General features: G+C 42.5%; 1 protein-coding gene across 1 annotated transcript in view; it reads left to right on the top strand.

Moving 5' to 3' along the window:
* LPIN2 (lipin 2) overlaps positions 1 to 15,748 on the top strand; it is a 1,688,564-nt gene extending 1,672,816 nt beyond the window's left edge. The window contains exon 19 of the mRNA XM_044065902.1: positions 10,196 to 15,748. Coding sequence (XP_043921837.1) covers positions 10,196 to 10,349 — 154 coding nt within the window. The 3' untranslated portion in view covers positions 10,350 to 15,748. The remainder of the gene's footprint in view (positions 1 to 10,195) is intronic.
* Positions 15,749 to 19,406: the final 3,658 nt, after the last annotated feature.

Genomic DNA, 19,406 nt, shown 5'->3' with positions numbered 1-19,406 from the left:
GATCTGCCACATCACACACGCACTCAGGTCTCTCAACAACATGTACTGTAATGACTCCATCATAGTCCATGTTGGTGTAAATGACTTGAGACTTACCTCACTGGACTGTAAGAAAAGAGACATGGCTGAGCTCTCTGATCATGTCTCTCAGGCAGGTATTTCTGTAGCCTTAAGCAACATATTACCTTCACCTAGGATGATGCCACAATACAAACAAAAAATGATTGACTTCAGCAATTGGCTAAGTTTCTGGTATCATTCTAAGGGGATCCAGTACCGGTCAGCCTGGGATAATATGGTCGACAGACCTTGTTGCTTTGCCATTGATGGTCTTCATCTGTCACCCCTGGGAATTTGGTTACTGGCAAAGGCTCTTGCCACCCCCATAGTGCCTTTTTTGGGCAATGTCTCAAGGGCAAAATTCCCGATGTAAAGATAACTTCTAAAAGCAACTTCTAGGTTATGCATGCTAGGAGTCTAAACCTGAAACTGTACTCAGTGGAAGCAGCCCTTACCTTGGAAAATGCTGATGTTTTTGCAGTCACAGAAACCTGGTTTGCGGCTGCGGAGAACATCCCAGCCATACCTGGTTACATTTCCTTCCACATGTTCAGACCTCAAACTGAAGGCATGAAAACTAAAGGAGAGGTGGTGGTGTTATTCATTAAAAGTAAATTCACATCTAGATTGGTTATGCAGCATGATTCCTTGGAGTTAATTCAGGTGCAATTGACTGTTGGTAAGACCCATCTCCAAGTCATTGCCAACTGTAGCACCCCCTCCATGAATCCGGACATCCACTCATCCTACTTGGATCTACTTGAGTCAATCAAGATACAACCCAGCACCCTGGTTTTGGGTGACTTTAATTACTCTTCCACTGACTGTAAATTATACGTGTTCTAACTCACTTGCCCAATGGTTCCTGGATTTTAACTCCAATGCCCTGGATTAGCTGGTTGACACACCCACAAGGGGCTCAAACATCATGGACGTGGTGCTCACCAATATGGGGGACCATTGCACCACCCCCAGTGTACTGCCATCCCTGGTGAAGTCTGACCATAAATCAATCTTGTTAGGAGTAACTGTAACACCAGACTCCAACATAGCAGCAACTAGAATAAAAAAAAACTTTTCCAAGGCTAATTACAACCTGTTATGAGACAGCATAAATAGGCTTCATAGCCCCTTCTGTCACAGATTATGCTGGGTTGTACTCCAATGCATTATACAAACAGCTGTACAATTCTACTGACACCGTACCTGGCAGGACCAAAGTAAGATCTTCAAGGAGGAACAAACCTGCCTGGTGGACATCTGACATTAACTAGATATACAATAAGAAAGCAATTGCTGTCTAAGAGTAGGAAAGAAAGGTCTCAAAACAGGAAACACTCCCTCCTCAACTTAAGTAAGCAAATAGAACTTCTTGTAAAGTCTTCCAAAGCTAACTACTAATCCAGATTAGCTTCCCAAGGTAAGGACAACCATAAGGTGTTCTTTAGTTACATCCGTAACCTCAGAAGTAAAGTCCCAGATTTGCGCTGAATTTTAGTCAGTGGTACTACATATACAGAACCTGTGGATATAGCATACCTGCTGGCTGACAGATTCAGTGAACATTTCACTCCCCTGTTCCCACCACACATACTCCTAAGCATCACTACCACCTATCCATCACCTAGCAACTCAAAGGAGCAGGTCTTAAAATGCCCTCTCCAAGGCCAAAAATACATCCTGTATGGGACCAGATAACATCCCAGGCTGTGTTCAGCATGGGTTAAAACAGGAATTAGCAGCACCACTGGGTACTCTCTTCATTCACAGCCTAAGCACCGTCTTCGTCCCAGAGAAATGGGAAATCACTACCATCATCCCTTTGCAGAAAGTGGGTGCATCCACTGACCCCGGGAACTAAAGTCCTATTAGCCTGACCAGCCTTTTCTGCAAGGCCATGAAATGAATCATCATGGACCTTATCAGTAAAGTTGTAGTAAATCTCCAAATGCTTGACCCCACCCAGTTTGGCTTTGTCAAGGGGAGATCATGCCCATTAAATTTGGTAGACATCTTCAAGACTGTCACCAAAGCCCTAGATGAGGGTAAAGCTGTGCATACAGCCTGCCTGGACTTGGCCAAGGCATTCAACATAATCCCCCTCTCGGGCATCATTGATAAACTCACCCAGTTGGGTTCAACCCATATATTGTCAGGTGGATTGCAAACTGGCTCACTGACAGAACTCATTCAGTTCAAATAGAGGGACTCCACATCCTCTAGCAAGCCTATAACCAGTGGTGTCCCACAGGGATCTGTCCTGGGACCCCTACTGTTTAGAATCTACTTCTCCAAAGTCCAGGCAAAAACTAAAGGTCTTTGGATGACTAGGTTTGCGGATGACTGCAAACTGGAAGCAGTCATTGAGTCCCCAGATGTCAACATCCTACAATAGGGACTTAACACTGACTAATGGCTGGTGCCAAAGTCATGGTCTTAAAACTAAATGCAAAAAAAATGCATTATCATCCCATTCGGCAAGAGTGATATTCCTGCAAAGTACCACACAAATAGTAATACCCTAAGCACGCATTCAGTGGTGAGAGACCTGAGCACACCAGTTTACAGCAACCTTACCTTCGATCACCATGTCTCCACAGTAGTAAGGGCATTTTATATTGCTCATCTCATAAGAAAGGGCATTGCCTCCAGAAAAAAGAGGTTATAACCCCCCCCCCCCCTCTGCTCTTCCCTCATCAGGCCTATAATTGAATACAACACTCCCTTTGGTACAGACAGGCTGAAATCATTGTCACTTTACTCTGTGTCATATAGACTGCTCAGGGAACTTGAGAAATGCATATAAGGCACTCTCTGACCCTGCTTTAATGGAAATGCTGTACATTCACAATAAAAATGGCACATGGGTCACTCACTGTAAGGACCTTAACCTGATGTTCATCGTGTTATCCTGCTGCAGTCATCACACTTAGGTTATCCTGCCGTCAGGCAGTCCTGCAGTCGGCCCGAATTCCAAAGTCTTGGTCCGGCGTCGGTTGCTGTCCCTTCTTCCCTGACGTCAGTGCACCAGGGGTATATAAGAGGCATCCGACGGCCATTTTCTTCAGTCTTTCTTGCTGCGCGGTGCCCGAAGCAGAAGCAGTTCACAAGTGCCGGTCGGCCGACACTTGAGATTTTCGATTTGAATTTCAGTCCGAAGTCTTCAATAAAGCGAAGTACCCCAGTTGGGGAACATTTTCTTGCCTCAGTCCGATGTCAGAAAAAGTTAATTGCATTTCTTGTGGGAAGCAAATACCTCATAAGGACTTCCATTCCTATTGTATTCCTTGCCTAGGCCCAGACCACAACGTCACAGGTTGTCGATTTTGTGCTAGGTTTAATAAACGAACTATCAAATGCCGTTTTGACTTCGCACAGCATTACTTTGGTAGGAAATTTAATTATATTATGCCGTCAGAGCAGCCGATAACCGCCATACATAAAAAAAGCAAGGATAAGGACAGACAGCCTAGGAACAAGCCAGTCTCCGAGGACTCAGCTGGGTCTGTCGCCGGTTCTCCGGTTTTCAGTGAGGTGCCTATGCAGCCCTTGACGACCGCAGAACTGGAACCCCAGACAGCTGCGGATTCCCAAGCGGAGCCTACTAGGCCGATGCAGCCATCTTCCCACACCTGAGCAGAAGTAGACACCGGTGCAGTGGAAACAGACCGACTACACTCACCATTAAATCTTATGCTAAGCTTAAAACTCCTTTAAAACCTAAGAAAACTGTACATCAGTCTGCAGTTCAAAGCCCCATGCCTAAGAAACAGATGTTTAAGATGGCTGAAGATTTGATTACCCTAATCAGGGGTTCCCATCCCCCTCCTGATAAAAGACCAAGACAAGAGGGGGATTATGCATCCTCTGACCAGGTTTCACTCTCCTCAGATTCTTCTGAGGAACAGGATTACACTTTTCCACCTTATGAAGACTCTCATGCTGAAGACTCTATTCTCTCAGCATCTCCCCCTGAGGACTACTCCTTTGGGGAAACTTTACATACCATGAGGGAACATTTCCATTGGGAAGGCCAGGATTACTCAGATTCTAAGAAAAGGCTCAGAGAGTTCCTTTTACTACCCCAGCACAGACCTCTTGCTATCCCTCCTGTATTAGATATTGTGGATGATGTTTACTTGGAGTCCAGTTTAAATCCAGACTCTCTACCTCCTGCTCCAACCAAACCAGACAGATACTACAGAGTTACCTGACTCACACAAATTCCTTTATAAAAGCCCTGTAGCTGACCCAGAAACAATTTCCCAGGGTCCTAAGGGAACTAAACTTCTATGGCTAAAAATCCTGTGCCCTCTGAAAGGGATTCCAGAGCCCTAGATAGATGGGGAAAGAAAATATACACCTCAGCAACTCTGGCTATGAGAGCATTACATTGCAAGTTTCACATGTTGAAATATCAGCAATTCCTAATGTCTCAGTTAAAACAAAAAATGAGCACACATTCAGAACAGTCTGAATTCAAGGAAATGCAGGATCTGTTGCATGCAGCTGAACAGGTGGGCAAACATACTTTACAATGCGGATTTGATTCATTGGAAGCTTCCTGTAGAGCAGCTGTTACTGGCTCTGTCATACGTAGACATGCTTGGTTAAAAGAACAAACCCTTCCTGACCATGTTAAAGCAAAATTATTGGATTCACCTTTACAGCAGGATGTATTATTTGGTGTCAAAACAGAAGAGGTTTTAAAGAAAATGGAGGATAAGGCAAAGTCTATGCAAACGGTCAAGGATTTTTTGCAGGTACAACCCCCTTGTTTCAGCAGAAATTGGCCAACAAAAAACTGGTCCTTTCTAGCTTCTGACGGATCACAGGGGGGCAAATACAGACGCCAAAGGGGCAGAGGTCAGTCACAGGGCCCTTACAAACCTCGCCAATGGGGTACTGCTACCCAGAAAGGAGGAGAAGACAGGCCCCAAGCTAGCAGAAGACAAAAACAATGACTCTATCCTCAAAGTACCAAGCAAATCTCTCCTGGCAACTCCCTTGGGAGGGAAAACTAGCATTTTTTGCAGACAACTGGCACATAATCACAAAAGACAAATGGGTTCTAAACATTGTCTGTCAAGGATACAGATTCCACTTTTCATACCTTACCAAGGATCAAAGGAATGTCAAACCTGCCACCAAATCAATGGGCAGAGGCACAAAAACAAATTATAGCTCTCATGGACAATGAGAGCCATTCAACAGGTACCTACTACACAGGAGCAAGGACAAGGATTTTACTCAAGACTCTTCCTAGTCCCAAGAAAGGACAAAGCATGGAGACCCATTCTGGATCTTTCAATGATGAACACCTATCTGCAAGTACCAAAATTCAAGATGCTAATACTACAGCAGCTTCTTCCCATGCTGGGCAAGAATGCTTGGCTAGTCACTTTGGACCTCAAGGAGGCATACCTGCATGTCCCTATCCGACAAAATTGCAGAAGATACCTCCGCTTCATTGCAGGTTCAACGCATTATCAATTCTCTGCACTGCCCTTTGGCTTATCTACTGCTCCCAGGGTCTTCACAAAATGCCTGGCACCAGTAATTGTGTACTGCAGACAAAGAGGAATTCAGATATACCCATACCTGGACGACTGCCTTATTCAAGCAGAAAGCAAGGACATTCTTTTAAAGCATCTGGCATTTGTCAATAAGTTGCCTAGGGTACACAGTAAACGAAAAGAAATCAAAACTAGTGCCCTCACAAAACATAATATTCCTGGGTGCCAACTTGAATACAACGGCCCAGATGGCTTATCTCACACCAGACAAGCAACGACAGCTGATTCAATATTTCAAAATAATGGCAACAAAGACCCAACTCCCTGCAAGAAAAATTCTGCAGGCCTTGGGATTCGTGGCATCTTGCATACTACTAATACCATTTGCAAAACTGCATATGAGGAAATTTCAATGGTACCTGAAAAGTGTATGGACTTAGCACAGCCACAGCTTGGAAACAATACCACCACTAATTCCCTGCCTTCAACAGGAGTTTCTATGGTGGGCACAGGCATGTCACCTCAACAAGGGTCAGCCTTTCACCTTACCCACAGCCAGGCAAGCTATGACAACAGATGCATCGGACTATGCCTGGGGAGCACACATGGCAGGGCAGTGCATTCAGGGCAAATGGACTACAGATCAGAGGCATTTTCATATCAATCAAAAAGAAATGTTAGCAGTACAGAATGCCCTAACAGCTTTCAAGGACCTTCTACACCCAGGACAACTAATAATAAAGACGGACAATACCACAGTAATGTACATAAACAAGCAAGGGGGCACACATTCCTACCCTCTATGCAGGCAAGCAATAATGACCTTGTAGAACACTGCACTGTCTTACCAGGTTCAATTACAAGCACAATTTCTGCCAGGAAAGAAAAACACATTGGCAGACGGCCTAAGCAGAAACATCATGGATCCACACGAATGGAAACTAGATCCACAAGTATTTGCAATGATAGCTGAAAAATGGGGACGCCCAGACATAGATCTGTTTACAAGCCCCCACAACCACCAACTTCAAAAATTTTGCACAAGGACCTTCCATCCAATAGCATGGAAAGTGGACGCCCTCTCATTCAGTTGGAAAACATTAACAGTGTATGCCTTCCCTCCACTGCCTCTTCTAGCAAAGGTACTGCTGAAAGTCAGATTAGAGAGGCCACAAATGATCCTTGTTGCACCAGACTGGCCACGCCAGCATTGGTATCCAATTTTAATGAACATAGCCCACGGCCCACCATGGATTTTGTCACAAATTCCTCACCTGCTCACCCAGCGAGACCATCAGATTCTTCACAGCCAGCTCAAGACTTTAAACCTGGCTGCATGGCAAATTACCTAAACAACCAGCCAACACCTTTATCCAAAGCTGTTATGGATGTCATTCTGGAGGCCCAGCACCAGGAAAACCTATTCAGACAAATGGAAAAGATTTTGTGTCTGAAACCAGGCTAAAGGCCAAAATCCCCTTGATCCAAACATCCCTCAGATTCTACAATATTTAACTGAGATGTTACACAAAGGACTTTCCTTTTCATCTATTAAGATCCACGCCTCAGCAATTTCAGCTCATTACAGCACAGATCCTCCTTTATTCTCGCATCCACTCCTAAGACAGTACCTCAGAGGGGCTAAGAACTTAAGACCGCCAAAGAGAGCTCCAACACCTACTTGGGATCTCAACTTTGTTCTGGGAAAGCTTACACTGCTGCCCTTTGAACCAGCTTTTTCAGATGATTTAAAATTTCTTTCATGGAAAACTGCCCTACTACTAGCAATAACCTCAGCTGGAAGAGTCTCAGAGCTACAGGCACTAATGGCAGTGGAACCTTTCCTCATTTTTCATCAAGACAGAGTCTCTCTACGAACTTAACCCTTCCTTTATGCCAAAGGTGGTATCCAGTGTGGCCCTAAACCAAACCATTCACTTGCCCATCTTCTTCCCAAATACCCAGAACAAAGGAGAAAGACTCCTGCACTCTTTGGACAATCACAGGCAATTACGTTACTACTTGGATAAAACTAAGGCTTTCAGAAAAACTGACCAGCTCTTTGTAGCCTATGCTACAGGATCACAAGGAAAAGCTATCTCAAACCAGACCATTTCTAAATGGATAGGGCACTGCATACGTTTCTGCTACACACATCATGGGAAACCGGTACCTGCTAACATTTGGTCCCACTCCACCAGGGCTACAGCTACATCAGCAGCCTTTCTCAGGAGAGTGCCAACCAAGGATATTCTGGAAGCTGCAAGTTGGAGCTCAGTGCACACCTTCACCAAACACTGTCACTTACCTCTATATTCTAAGACTAGAGCTGGTTTTGCCACTGCAGTTCTGCAGGGCCTACTAGCTTCTTCTAACCCTGTTTAACTCCACCACCCATCCTTAGCTTTGGGATTCAACCCAAGTGTGATGACTGCAGCAGGGTAACACGATGAACATAGTACAGTTTTGTACTTACCATAAATGTAGATGTTGGAGTGATCACCCTGGTGCAGTCCAGGTTACCCTCCCTCCATCCCCTCTGAACTAGCTGAACTTATCTCTACCACTATCCTATACTACCTCTGCGGTGTATTTGCTTGTGCCTAAGGGTTTTGTTTTATTTTTATATAGCTATATATATATATATATATATATATATGTATGTATGTATATATATATTTTTTTTTTTTTTTTTTGCCTACCTTTTGGGGCACCTGACATCTGGGGCAAGAAAAACTGAAGAAAATGGTGTCTGATGCCTCTTATATACCCCTGGTGCACTGACGTCAGGGAAAGAAGCTACAGCAACCGACGCCAGACCAAGACTTTGGAATTCGGGCCGACTGCGGGACCGCCTGACGGCAGGATAACCCAAGTGTGATGACTGAAGCAGAGTGAACACTCGAACATCTACATTTATGGTAGGTACAAAACTGTACTTTATGCAACATCAACAGAACCTGCTGGAGGGATAGATTTGTCTCCCAGAGGGTACCTCATCTTTGAAACAGACTTCCAATTCATGTTAAACACTTGTTGACCCTATTGAAATGAAATGAAATGTGGATGATTGGATGGGTGACTAGAAATTCACTCCGGGGGTTCCACCTGGGTCCCTTTCGGACAGAAGCAACAGGTGCTGATTTTAGTGTCTGCTTTAAATAAACACAACTTGTCTAGGCTGTAACGGCTCCAGGGCCATTAGCCTAGTAACCAGCATGATCCTATGATCATCTAAGGATTAGCTTACAGAAGCCAAGCAGATCTATTTTCATTTGGCTTGCTTGACAGTAGTATTTTTTGCCAGTGTGCACCCATCTGCCAGTTAGAAAGTGCTGATCTCAGAGGTTGGTTCATTAGGGTCATGATTAAGTGAAATGCTTGTTTTGTGAATGGTTCTATGGGATATATATCCATGATGCAACCGTTTGGCCCACTTTTTCACAGCTTTCTGAAATGTTATTACATGGACCATTATTTTAGCACCCTGTCCTCCATTATTTGCTTACTACTTCAGGTCTCAGCCTTTTGAGTCTTTGCCTTCATAGGTTCACAGGTGTCTACTAGACTAATGACCACAGTAACCTTTTTAAATGTAGCCATGTATCCCAAATCTCTCTCAAGTTCTGGTACCCCTTGATAAGTATAAGCAGGGGCCTGGGAGATGAACTGTTTACAGGCTGCCTATGTCTATTAGAGACATTGGTGCCAAACCAGGGATGAATTTCCTGTTCCCCATACAATTGTTCAAGTTGCATTTGTATTGGATTAGGGAGGAACTTTGCTCCATATGGACAAGAGAGCCTATCCCAGAGAAGAGATAGTCTCTGGGATAATACCTGTCCCTCTGACAGGTTCTGTTTATATCACAGGCAAGGTTTAAGCCATTAGAATGGGTAATTATGGTGCTGTTTGTTTTGCAGATATGCAGGAGGTCCTGACAACACCTTGTATGCCACACACAGATCTCACCTCAGCAGCCTGTAGGAGACTGATTACAGGGATAGGGCCTTGAGGCAGTCTGCATAGGACTTACTTATGCCCTGTATTCTTTTCATCTTCTTGCTCTGGCTTCCTGTAAGGGTTAATTTTGCAAACTGGGTATTCTTCGTAGCTGTTGTCTATTGTATCAGGTGATATGCGCGACACTGATCATATTAATTGTTCTGCAAGGAGGTCATCTTGCAGTGGTTGCTAATTAAACTCCCTCTGTGTCCCATGTGTGGATAACCTTTTCGTCTAACATCTATGGATGGATTTTCCTGTAAGCCAGGCAGGTATACTATTTTACATTCTTATTTGTTACATTATGCTTGCTGATTTTAACGGGGTTGAACTGGAGAGTGCAGAGGCCAATGAACCTCTTATCCCCGCATACAGCTGGCAAGGGGTTGAGTACATCTTTAAACACAGGAACTTGAGAAACTTAAAAAGTTTTCCAGAACTAGGAATTAACAAGGATGAAATGTAAGTAGATGTCCACTGCAGGGACCCATTTTGCAAGTTAGCAGATACGGTGAGTATGTATATTATTTATGGTGAGCATACTCTCAGATCTGCACTGTACTTCTATGTAGTAGTATTAAATGGGTAACTGTTGTCATTTTTGTCTTGCACAGGTATTCTAGGTTAAGTGAGCTTGTTGAACATGTTTTCCCGCTCCTTCACAAGGAACACAATTCTGCTTTTGAATGTCCTGAGTATAGTTCCTTTTGCTATTGGCGAAATCCACTTCCTCAGTTGGATGAGCAAGACTTGGCATGCTTGCCATGATTGATAGAGTTTAAGTACTATCAAAGCTGTTCTGAGAACATTCATCACCAGTGATAACTGTGGGAGAATATGGGAAGAACACCAACATCATCTTGTTTAACTGAAGTACTTAAAGCCTATTCATGCTTCAGCAGTGTATTTTCATTGGAGCAGATTCTTTGCCATATCATCTTGATTATCTCCAAACACAGGTATGGTGGGTAGGCAGAAGTGGTCAACCACTGTGCCTAGATAACATTTCTTACAAGTTCCATACCCACCATTTGAGCCAAGCCTGCTGAAATAGTATCTACCTCAGCCAGTCTTTTTTCCTTGTGTAAAACTTAATTTTTACTTGCCTTGTTATGTTTAAATGTTTACTTAATGCTTGTCTGCAAGTGACGTACCTTTATTTGATCCTTTTGCACTGATTTATGTAGATGAAGTATAAAGAAAATTGTAGATGAGCAACTGTTTGAGACGGGGGTCAGATAGTGCTGTTTTTCTGTATGTCTGCTTTACAGAGAGAGAGAGAGAATTGTGAAATGTAAATTAGTTGAATTATGGATTTTTTTTAAATATATTTTTCTAGAGTCTTCCAGTATTTGCCCTTTTAGTTCAAAGTTTAAAGAACATGCAGATAGTACCCGAGTCTCTTAAACATGTTTGTTTGCTTGTTCAGTACTTGCATAGTAATCATTTTATTGCCCAATGAAGTTAATTCATTGTTGCTAACAATATATTTTATTATAAGCAGTAAACATTCCTTCTTTGCTATTTTACAAACATAGCTCAGAGCATTCATCTCTTCCATTATTCAAGCTGCAGCATTATATAAACAGGATGATTTTACAAGAAATTTGCAGAATTCCTAGAATGCCCTTTGTTAATAACACAATGAGACACCATACACCTGGCACATGATGTAGTAGGGGACAGTTTCTGCATTTCAGTTTCAAATGCTGTTACAGTGGGGACCCCTTTATATACACAACTGCCTTTACAAACTAGAGTCTGACACGTCAGAGATTGCGTCTTTCATGGCATAGCAGCAAACTTGGTGTGTTTTGTTACTGGGTATTATAAACAGGTGAGGAGAAATTATTATAATGTGATTAAAATAAGATCTGCTATTGATCCAGGATTAACTTTAGCAGTCACCTAGGCTGTAATCAAGGTTTAAGTCTATATTGTTGACATTTTAAGGAACTTTGGTAACACCTTGTTTACATGCCTTTTAGATAGCTTTTTAAAGTTTGAATTGTACGTTTCCATTTGCATAAATTCAACATGCATTTTGTTTCAATTAAAATTTTCTCAGCATTGTTTAGAGTCCTTTTTATAAAAGTTATGATATTGTGGTGGCTTACAGTCAGCTTGATTTACTACTAAACATCCTTAGCCAGTGATATGGTAAACTGTAACACTTGAGCTCACTATACGGACAGCATGGCTAGGTCAGGTAAGCAGTAATTCATTTAACATGTTATATCTTTTTTCAGTTGTTCCAAATTTTTATCACTTTGTGGAGTAGATGTAATAATAATAATAAGGTGTTATTTTTTAAGTCTGTTCCAGAGCAGCGGTATCCTCTGAGAGTGATGCCTGTTCCTCCAAGCCATTCCGTTGATGCTGTAGAAGAGGTTTAGTTCACTAGACCAAGTAGTTCTGATGCCATTTGACTTGATAATGTGTGGCAGATCCATCATTATTGGGTCAGAAGATGCCTTGCATGCCAAACACAGATCATCTCTTAAGCCTTTAGGGATACTGAGTATAGTGACAGGCCTTTTAGTCAGACAATGTAGGACATATTGTTTAGTAAAACAATATTCCTGAGTTCTACAGACTTCTAAAGAATTGGTGGGAGTCCATTTGTAAAGCTTGACATGTATAGAATGCTAAGGGCAAGATGTGCATCTGTGTTTGTACTTTTATTGGAAAGGTCCAATAAGGTTTTTAATCTGTTTAGAAAAGCATTGGGGCTTTTTATTATTTCCTCAGGGATAGTGTCACTAGTTTCTTGTCTAGTAGAAGCAATCCAAATATGTAAACATTTAAAGGTGCTATGGCCCCATAAATAAGGTTGCATATCTTGTCTGAAATTATAGATGATGCTGTCATTTTACTTTGGTTAATCTTCTGTCCCGATATTTTCATATCACTTCTAATATAGTAAACATCCTTGAGATGATCCCCTTTTTGGCTGCACTGAATATGTTATAAGCTCATCCATAAACATTATATTTTTACATATTCTTTTTGTCCTTTACGATATAGAAGATTTTCTCAGATGTTGCACCTGGCCATTTTTCTTTTTTGTTTAAAAAAAAAAAAGTACAGTGCATCTGAAATAGTGTTCATAACTCTGTCGCAGAATGTTTATATTTGAATCAGTAGTGTCGGTATTCCATGTGCACATTTTAGATGTAAGATAAACGATTACCTGCAGTTGGGAAGAACTGAACATCTAATAATGGCAGTCTTACTATTTGAAAGAGAATGACGCCATCTCTTGTGAAATCCAGGGGCATATATTCATAATTGGACTTTGTTTCAGAATCTGCAGATAATGCTGTTAGCATATACCTCTTGTATTTAATTGAAAACACAGATAGGTTTAACATGCGCAATATCCCCAGTCAACACTACGATAAATAGTCTGCCTTACTTTATGCATATGTAGTTTGCCTGTAATGAGAATCGGTTGGTAGCCCTCCCTGGAGGTGTTAAACCTTTGATGTTCCGCTAGATGTTTATATCATGGTTGAGCAACCTGTAATTGAAGTAGATACACTTTTCTAATACTAGCGCTGTGGCAAAGAGGGACAAAGTCCTAACTGCAGCCCAGGTGACCCATGTTCAATTAGTGGCTTAGGCTTATAAGGCACTTGCAAGAGAGGATGGGCATGCCTAATAATGGTGGAGGGGTATATTTACAATGACACATCTTTGTGATTGATCTCCAGTAGAGGATGAGGATGCATAGGGGGAGTCCTCTTCAGAGAGGCAGAGCATTAGTTGAGTCACTGTGTAGGCAAGACAGCATGCCTTTGCACCTCCATCCAAGACAGTATTATGTGCACTGGGGTGGCAACTTATGGCATAACAAAAACAAAAAAAAAAACTCTTCAGCCTCATACATTAACGCTGCCCCTAGAAGACTCATCTCCTCACTGGCCCTGAATTAGATCAGTAAAATTGTGGAGAGGTTTGCTGGGTTTGATAGACCCAAAGAAAAAAGAGAAGCTCTCAGGGCAGCTGATGTTTAGCTGCAGTTGGGAGAGGAGGTCAAAACAAATTAGAATAGCATTTTTTTTTTGTTTGTTTTTTAACAAAAACTGTTGTAAAGTGGGAAGATATTACAAAAAGCAAATTCTCAGGATGTCATTACAAATGGAAAGCATTGTTTTTCTTTGCCGTCAGGCCTCGCTCAGCCTATGCCTGCTATTCTCTTATTGGTGACCATTGCAGGTCATTGTCATGCGTCTTCCACTTCCTCAGTCAGTATTATCTTTCTGTAGGCTACCTATAACAGGCTTTTAAGTGGGGTTTTCTAGGTGGTGTGTTGGAGGATGCTGGGCCAGCATTCATGTTTTTAGAGTTTATCCTTTTGTTAATTTTAGCTGCACCAGGAATCCCAGTGTTAATATTATATTCCACAGTCTCCAAAGAAAGGCAGCTTCATCCTGTTCCTCACCACAGCATTGACCTGTTCTGAAACTTGGATCATGAGTAGCACAGATGGTCAACCTTATCTGTGCAGCAGCTGACTGCATTGTAACAGCTACTGATTTGTAACTTGTAGCAGATAGTGGGATGGAGCTGATATTTGAAACAAGCCCCATAGCTGCATGAATGTGCTTAATAAGGCATTCATTTAGAAAATTCATTTTTCATAATTTATTTAGCCACCTGTGATTTCTTTAACTGAACTAGAGCTGAATTTATTGTGGCCTGAATTAAATTTGGTGCCAGCACCTCTGCACTCTCCCTCTCTTCCTGTATGCTTACTGTGTCTTCTAAAGAATGCCCATGCTCCACATTTACTGTGTGTTGCTGTTCTAGCTAGTCAACATTTCTATCTTTTTAAGCATTCTTTGGGTGGAGCTCTTGGATACTATTTTTTTTTTCTTGTCACCTTTAGTTTTTCTTTCTCTCTCCTTCATGAAATGTATAACAGTATATAACATTGACTTAATCTGGACAGCTGTTTACGATGTATTCCAGTCACATATAGGGAAATGAGCTTGTATTTTTGTAACAGTCAACAAAATATAAATATATATTTTTATCACTTTATGTTGTGTATGTAAAGCTACCACATGGATCCTGAATTATCATTAAGTGAAAAAGTTTCACCTTAAAAATACCACTTCTCTTTATTACAAGTCTAATCCAGTAATCATAACAGAAAAAAAAGGGATCTTAAAGCCAGATTAATTTCGGTCTGTAGTAAGAATATTTTATTTGCACATACTGCTTCTTCCCAGCATTCCAGTAAACCCCTTACTAGTTTACAGGTAGTCCAGAGCCCATTATGTCTTGTGACAAGTTGTTTGAGATTCTACAGACTACCTTCCCCAGTCACTCCCATCAGGGAAATCTTTACTTTCCTGGTGTAATCCATATCCTGTTGTTTTTCACCTTGTCTTTCTACACATCTAACAATGCTTGCTACCTCCTCAAATCCACAATACATAGTTTCAAACATGACCCTTTTTAAATAAGCTTATCTCTTTTGAAGTGGTTTACTGAGAAAATTTAATCCTGGAATGTAATTTACTGTGGATATAATTTTAGTCTTGCTTTAGAGAATATATATCTAATCAGTAAATAAAGCACACACATTTATTTCTTGTCCTCAGACTTGTCCCATGTAGGGAATGGCCCTTAAACCATTACTTCTTGATAGTCATCCGCACACACTAATTTCCAATGCATACATTTTAAAACATCACTTTCATAGGTAAGTACTAGGCTAGCTGCCCTTGAAGGCCATTTTAAATTTAGCCAGCTTCCTTCAAAGGTGAGAATCAAATGTATAGTCTATCTGAGGTAAACACCTTAACCATTATGCCAACCCCCAAACCACTTTCCAGACAAACCACAGTTTACATCAGATCATGTGTTGTATGTTCACACTTCCTTCGAGAAATGTCCAGGTCCACCATCAGCAGAAACAAGGGGCTTTGACCTATGTGTAAAAGTGGAAAAAAAAATTCAGGTCTCAGTTGGAAGACTGATTGTATCATTTACTAATGTTTTAACATCATGCAGTCTTGCTAAAGAGCCGGGAACTTAAGTGACCTCCAGTAAATATACCTTCATTAATGTGGACCTTACCCTTATCACTTAAACACACTTGATCAAACCAGTTTGATATCAGACTATTACTTGTAAACTGTGACCCCCCCCCCCAAAAAAAAAAAAAGGACAGCCACAGAGCCATCCAGACTTTATAATTGATGAAACTTGGAGGGTTGAAAACCTTAGATAAGTCTGAACTGGACTTGCATAAAATTCTATTTCATAAATAGTTGCCATCTTTTGAACCCAAATCATTAAGAGCCAATAATCAAACAGCAAGTCCGCCTTATATTACTGCTGCAAATATGCAAAAATTACCAGCGTGGCGTGTCAGTCTTAACAATTTTCAAAGTAGAAGTACAATTGAAAATGCACTCTGCTGTCCTGCATTCCATGTAGATTGCAGTCAGATCTACTTTTTTAGATCAGTGACACAAATGTAATTCCCTTCTTCTTTTCAGCAAACCCTTTTGAAACTTAAATTCTTCAGTGTAATATATTAACATTTCACTTTAATACTTTCTCAAACCATTCCTAGGTATTTTACACTTTAGTGTACAGAGAAAACGTTCTGTTTACTATAAACTTCAGTGCATGGGTTGTGCAACCTACACACCTAGTCATCATAAGATTTATCCTGATTGTAATACACATTATGGAGTGCCTCATCCTACCTTCAGCATCTTTTAAGGTACTCCAACTTAATTATAGGAATTGTTATAACTTTATCAGGAATACAGATGCAGTCAGTCCCATCCACGTGAGTCACAGCATTTCAAATCCCGAGTTGAGAATCATTAGATAGAATTTTCAAAAACTTTCTTCATTGTTGTGTGGTTAACCCATATATCAGTATATCTCGCATTTTAATGTAGGCTGGTTAAATTAATGTTTACAACATTCTCTGTAGGTATATTCAGGCTAACATAGATTACATAGGCAGTTAATTTTGTCCTGTACATATAATTAAGAACTGCTTCCGTGGAAGCAGACCCCCCCCCCCCAGACAGCAGCCACAGGGAATGCAGAGATCAAAACAGTGGAATTCCTCCACTTCAGAAAGAGGGAGTTCTAATCCACCCCCCATGGTAAGAACTCACAATGAATCTCCTCCACCACCCCCTCCCCCTGCCCACCTTCACTTACCCCTAGGAGGAAAACTCTTCTTTCACGCAAGCACCTGGACCACCATTACCAGTGACCACTGGGTCCTCAACATAGTGTCCCAGGGATACAAATTTTCTTTCCACACTCTTCCAACCCCAAAAGGGTTCCCAAATCTACCTCCGCAGCAGTGGGCTGAGGCACAAAAGCTAGTCCATTCCCTGCTCTCTGAGGGCAATAGAGCATGTTCCTGCAGGACAGAAATGCTAAGGTTTCTACTCCAGACTATTTCTACCCAGAAAAGAGGGCACCTGGCACCCCATACTCGATCTATCCATTCTAAACACCTTCCTGGTGATACCAAAATTCAAAATGCTCACCCTCCAGCAACTGCTACCCATGGTTTCCAAGGATACTTGGCTAGCCACCCTAGATCTAAAAGAGGCCTGCCTCCACATTCTTATCAGAGAAACTTGCAGAAATACCTACATTTTAGGGCAGGATCTCTGCACTTCCCTTTGGCTTATCTACTGCTCCCAGAGTTTTCACAAAATGTCTGGCTCCGGCCATTGCCTTTTGCAGACAAAGGAATATCCATATTTACCCATATTTAGATGACTGCCTAATTCAGGCAGGCAGACAGGAAAAGCAGCGCAAACACCTGGCCTTTGTAAAGTCCCTACTGACCTCCCTAGGGTACACTATCAAAGAAAAGAAATCCAAACTAGTACCCATCCAAAGGATTATATTCCTGGGAGCAACCCTGGACACGCAGCATCCCAGATGGCATTCCTTACACCAGAAAAGCAAACTTACCTGACAGCCTACTTCTCTCAAATAGCCACCAGAACCCAGTTATCTGCAAGAAAAATCCTGCAAGCTGTGGGGTTCATAGCATCTTGCATTCTACTCATTCCATATGCCAGACTGCATATGAGGAAACTTCAGTAGTACCTAAAAAGTCTTTGGTGTCAACACACTGAAGACCTGGAAACTATTTATACCCATGATACCTTGCCTCAGGAAAGATTTTCGTTGGTGGGAAGCCTGGGCGGCAGGTGCATACAGGGCCAATGGAGCCACAGCAAATCCATCTGCACATCAACCAAAAAGAGATGTTAGCTGTCCAGCACGCATTGACAGCTTTCAGGCCCCTTCTCTCCCCAGGGGATCTCCTGATCAAAACAGACAACACCACTGTGATGTGGTATATCAACAAGCAGGGAGGGATGCCCTCCTACCCATTATGCAGGCTGGCCATGACCCTTTGGGGACAGCCACTGCCATGCAACTACACCTGTTGGCACAATTTTTTGTCAGTTTCTCTAAACTTTCTGGCAGATCACGTAAGCAGAAATCTTCTGGACCCACGTGAGTGGCAGCAAGACAAAAGAATCTTCACCCTAATAACTCAGAAATGGGGCACCCCAAAGGTCAGCCTCTCTGCCTCTCACACCAACCATCAGCTCAGCATGTTCTGCACCAGGGAGCATCACGCATGGCTTGGAAAGTGGATGTGATGCCCTCTCCTTCCCCTGGGTCAATCAGTGGATGTGATGCCCTGTCCTTACCCTGGGTCAATCTATGCCTTTCCTCCACTACCTCTCATTACCCGGGTACTGCTCAAAATAAGGGAGGAAAAACCAAGGACGATACTTATTGCTCCAGACTGGCCTTGCCAGCACTGGTACCCACTGCTGTGCAGCCTGTCCCCACTGCCACCATGGCATCTCACTCAGACCCCAACCCTCCTGACCCAGAGGGAAGGAGAATTCATGCATCCCCAGACACTCAATTTGGCAGCTTGTCTTATTCCCTAACCCCTGCTCAATCTGCCAACCTCAGTAAACAGGTTCCAGATTTTATACGTGAGGCCAGACGTCCCTAGCACTAGAACGTCTTATGCTGACAAATGAAAATGGTTCTGCACCTGGATTCAGGCTAAGGGAGCTGATAAGGCACAGCCCTCCTTCCTGCTCTTCCTGTTTTACCTAGCTGACCTGCTACACAGTGGTCTCTCTTTTTCCTCTGTTAAAATTCATGCCTCTGCTATCTCTGCTCATTTCCCCACTGAGCGCAGCCCCTTTTCTCACACCCTCTGATTAAACAATTCCTAAGAGGGGCTAGCAGCTTGAGGCCACCCAGTAGAGCACCTACCCCAGCTTGGGACCTTAACTTTGTGTTGGAAAAGCTCACCCTGCCCCCCTTCGAGCCAGCATCTTCAGCAGAGTTAAAATTTCTCTCCTGGAAGCCAGCTTTTCTTCTGGCCATCACTTCAGCCAGAAGGGTCTCCGAGCTACAAGCACTGATGGCTGTGAAGCCCTTCATCATCTTCCATGCTGACAGGGTTTCCCTCAGGACTAACCCATACTTCATGCCAAAGGTGGTGTCCAGTGTGGCTCTCAACCAGTCCATTCATTTGCCCACCTTTTTCCCTAACCCACAGAACAAGGGGGAAAGGATCCTGCACTTTCTAGATGTGCACAGACAGCTCAGATTCTGTCTAGACAGGGCTAAATCATTCAGAATGTCTGATCAATTGCTGGTTAGCTTTGCTGCAGGGGCAGAGGGCAAAGCCATCTCCAAACAAACAATTTCTAAATGGATAGCACACTGCATCCATTTCTGTTACAAGTGACATGGAAAGCCTCCCTCTAAGGAGGT

The sequence above is a fragment of the Protopterus annectens genome, chromosome 3.part0 (assembly GCF_019279795.1).
Source record: "Protopterus annectens isolate FY-2018-M chromosome 3.part0, PAN1.0, whole genome shotgun sequence".
In the NCBI taxonomy this organism is placed as follows: Eukaryota; Metazoa; Chordata; order Ceratodontiformes; family Protopteridae; genus Protopterus; species Protopterus annectens.
This window is presented reverse-complemented; position numbering and strand designations above follow the sequence as displayed.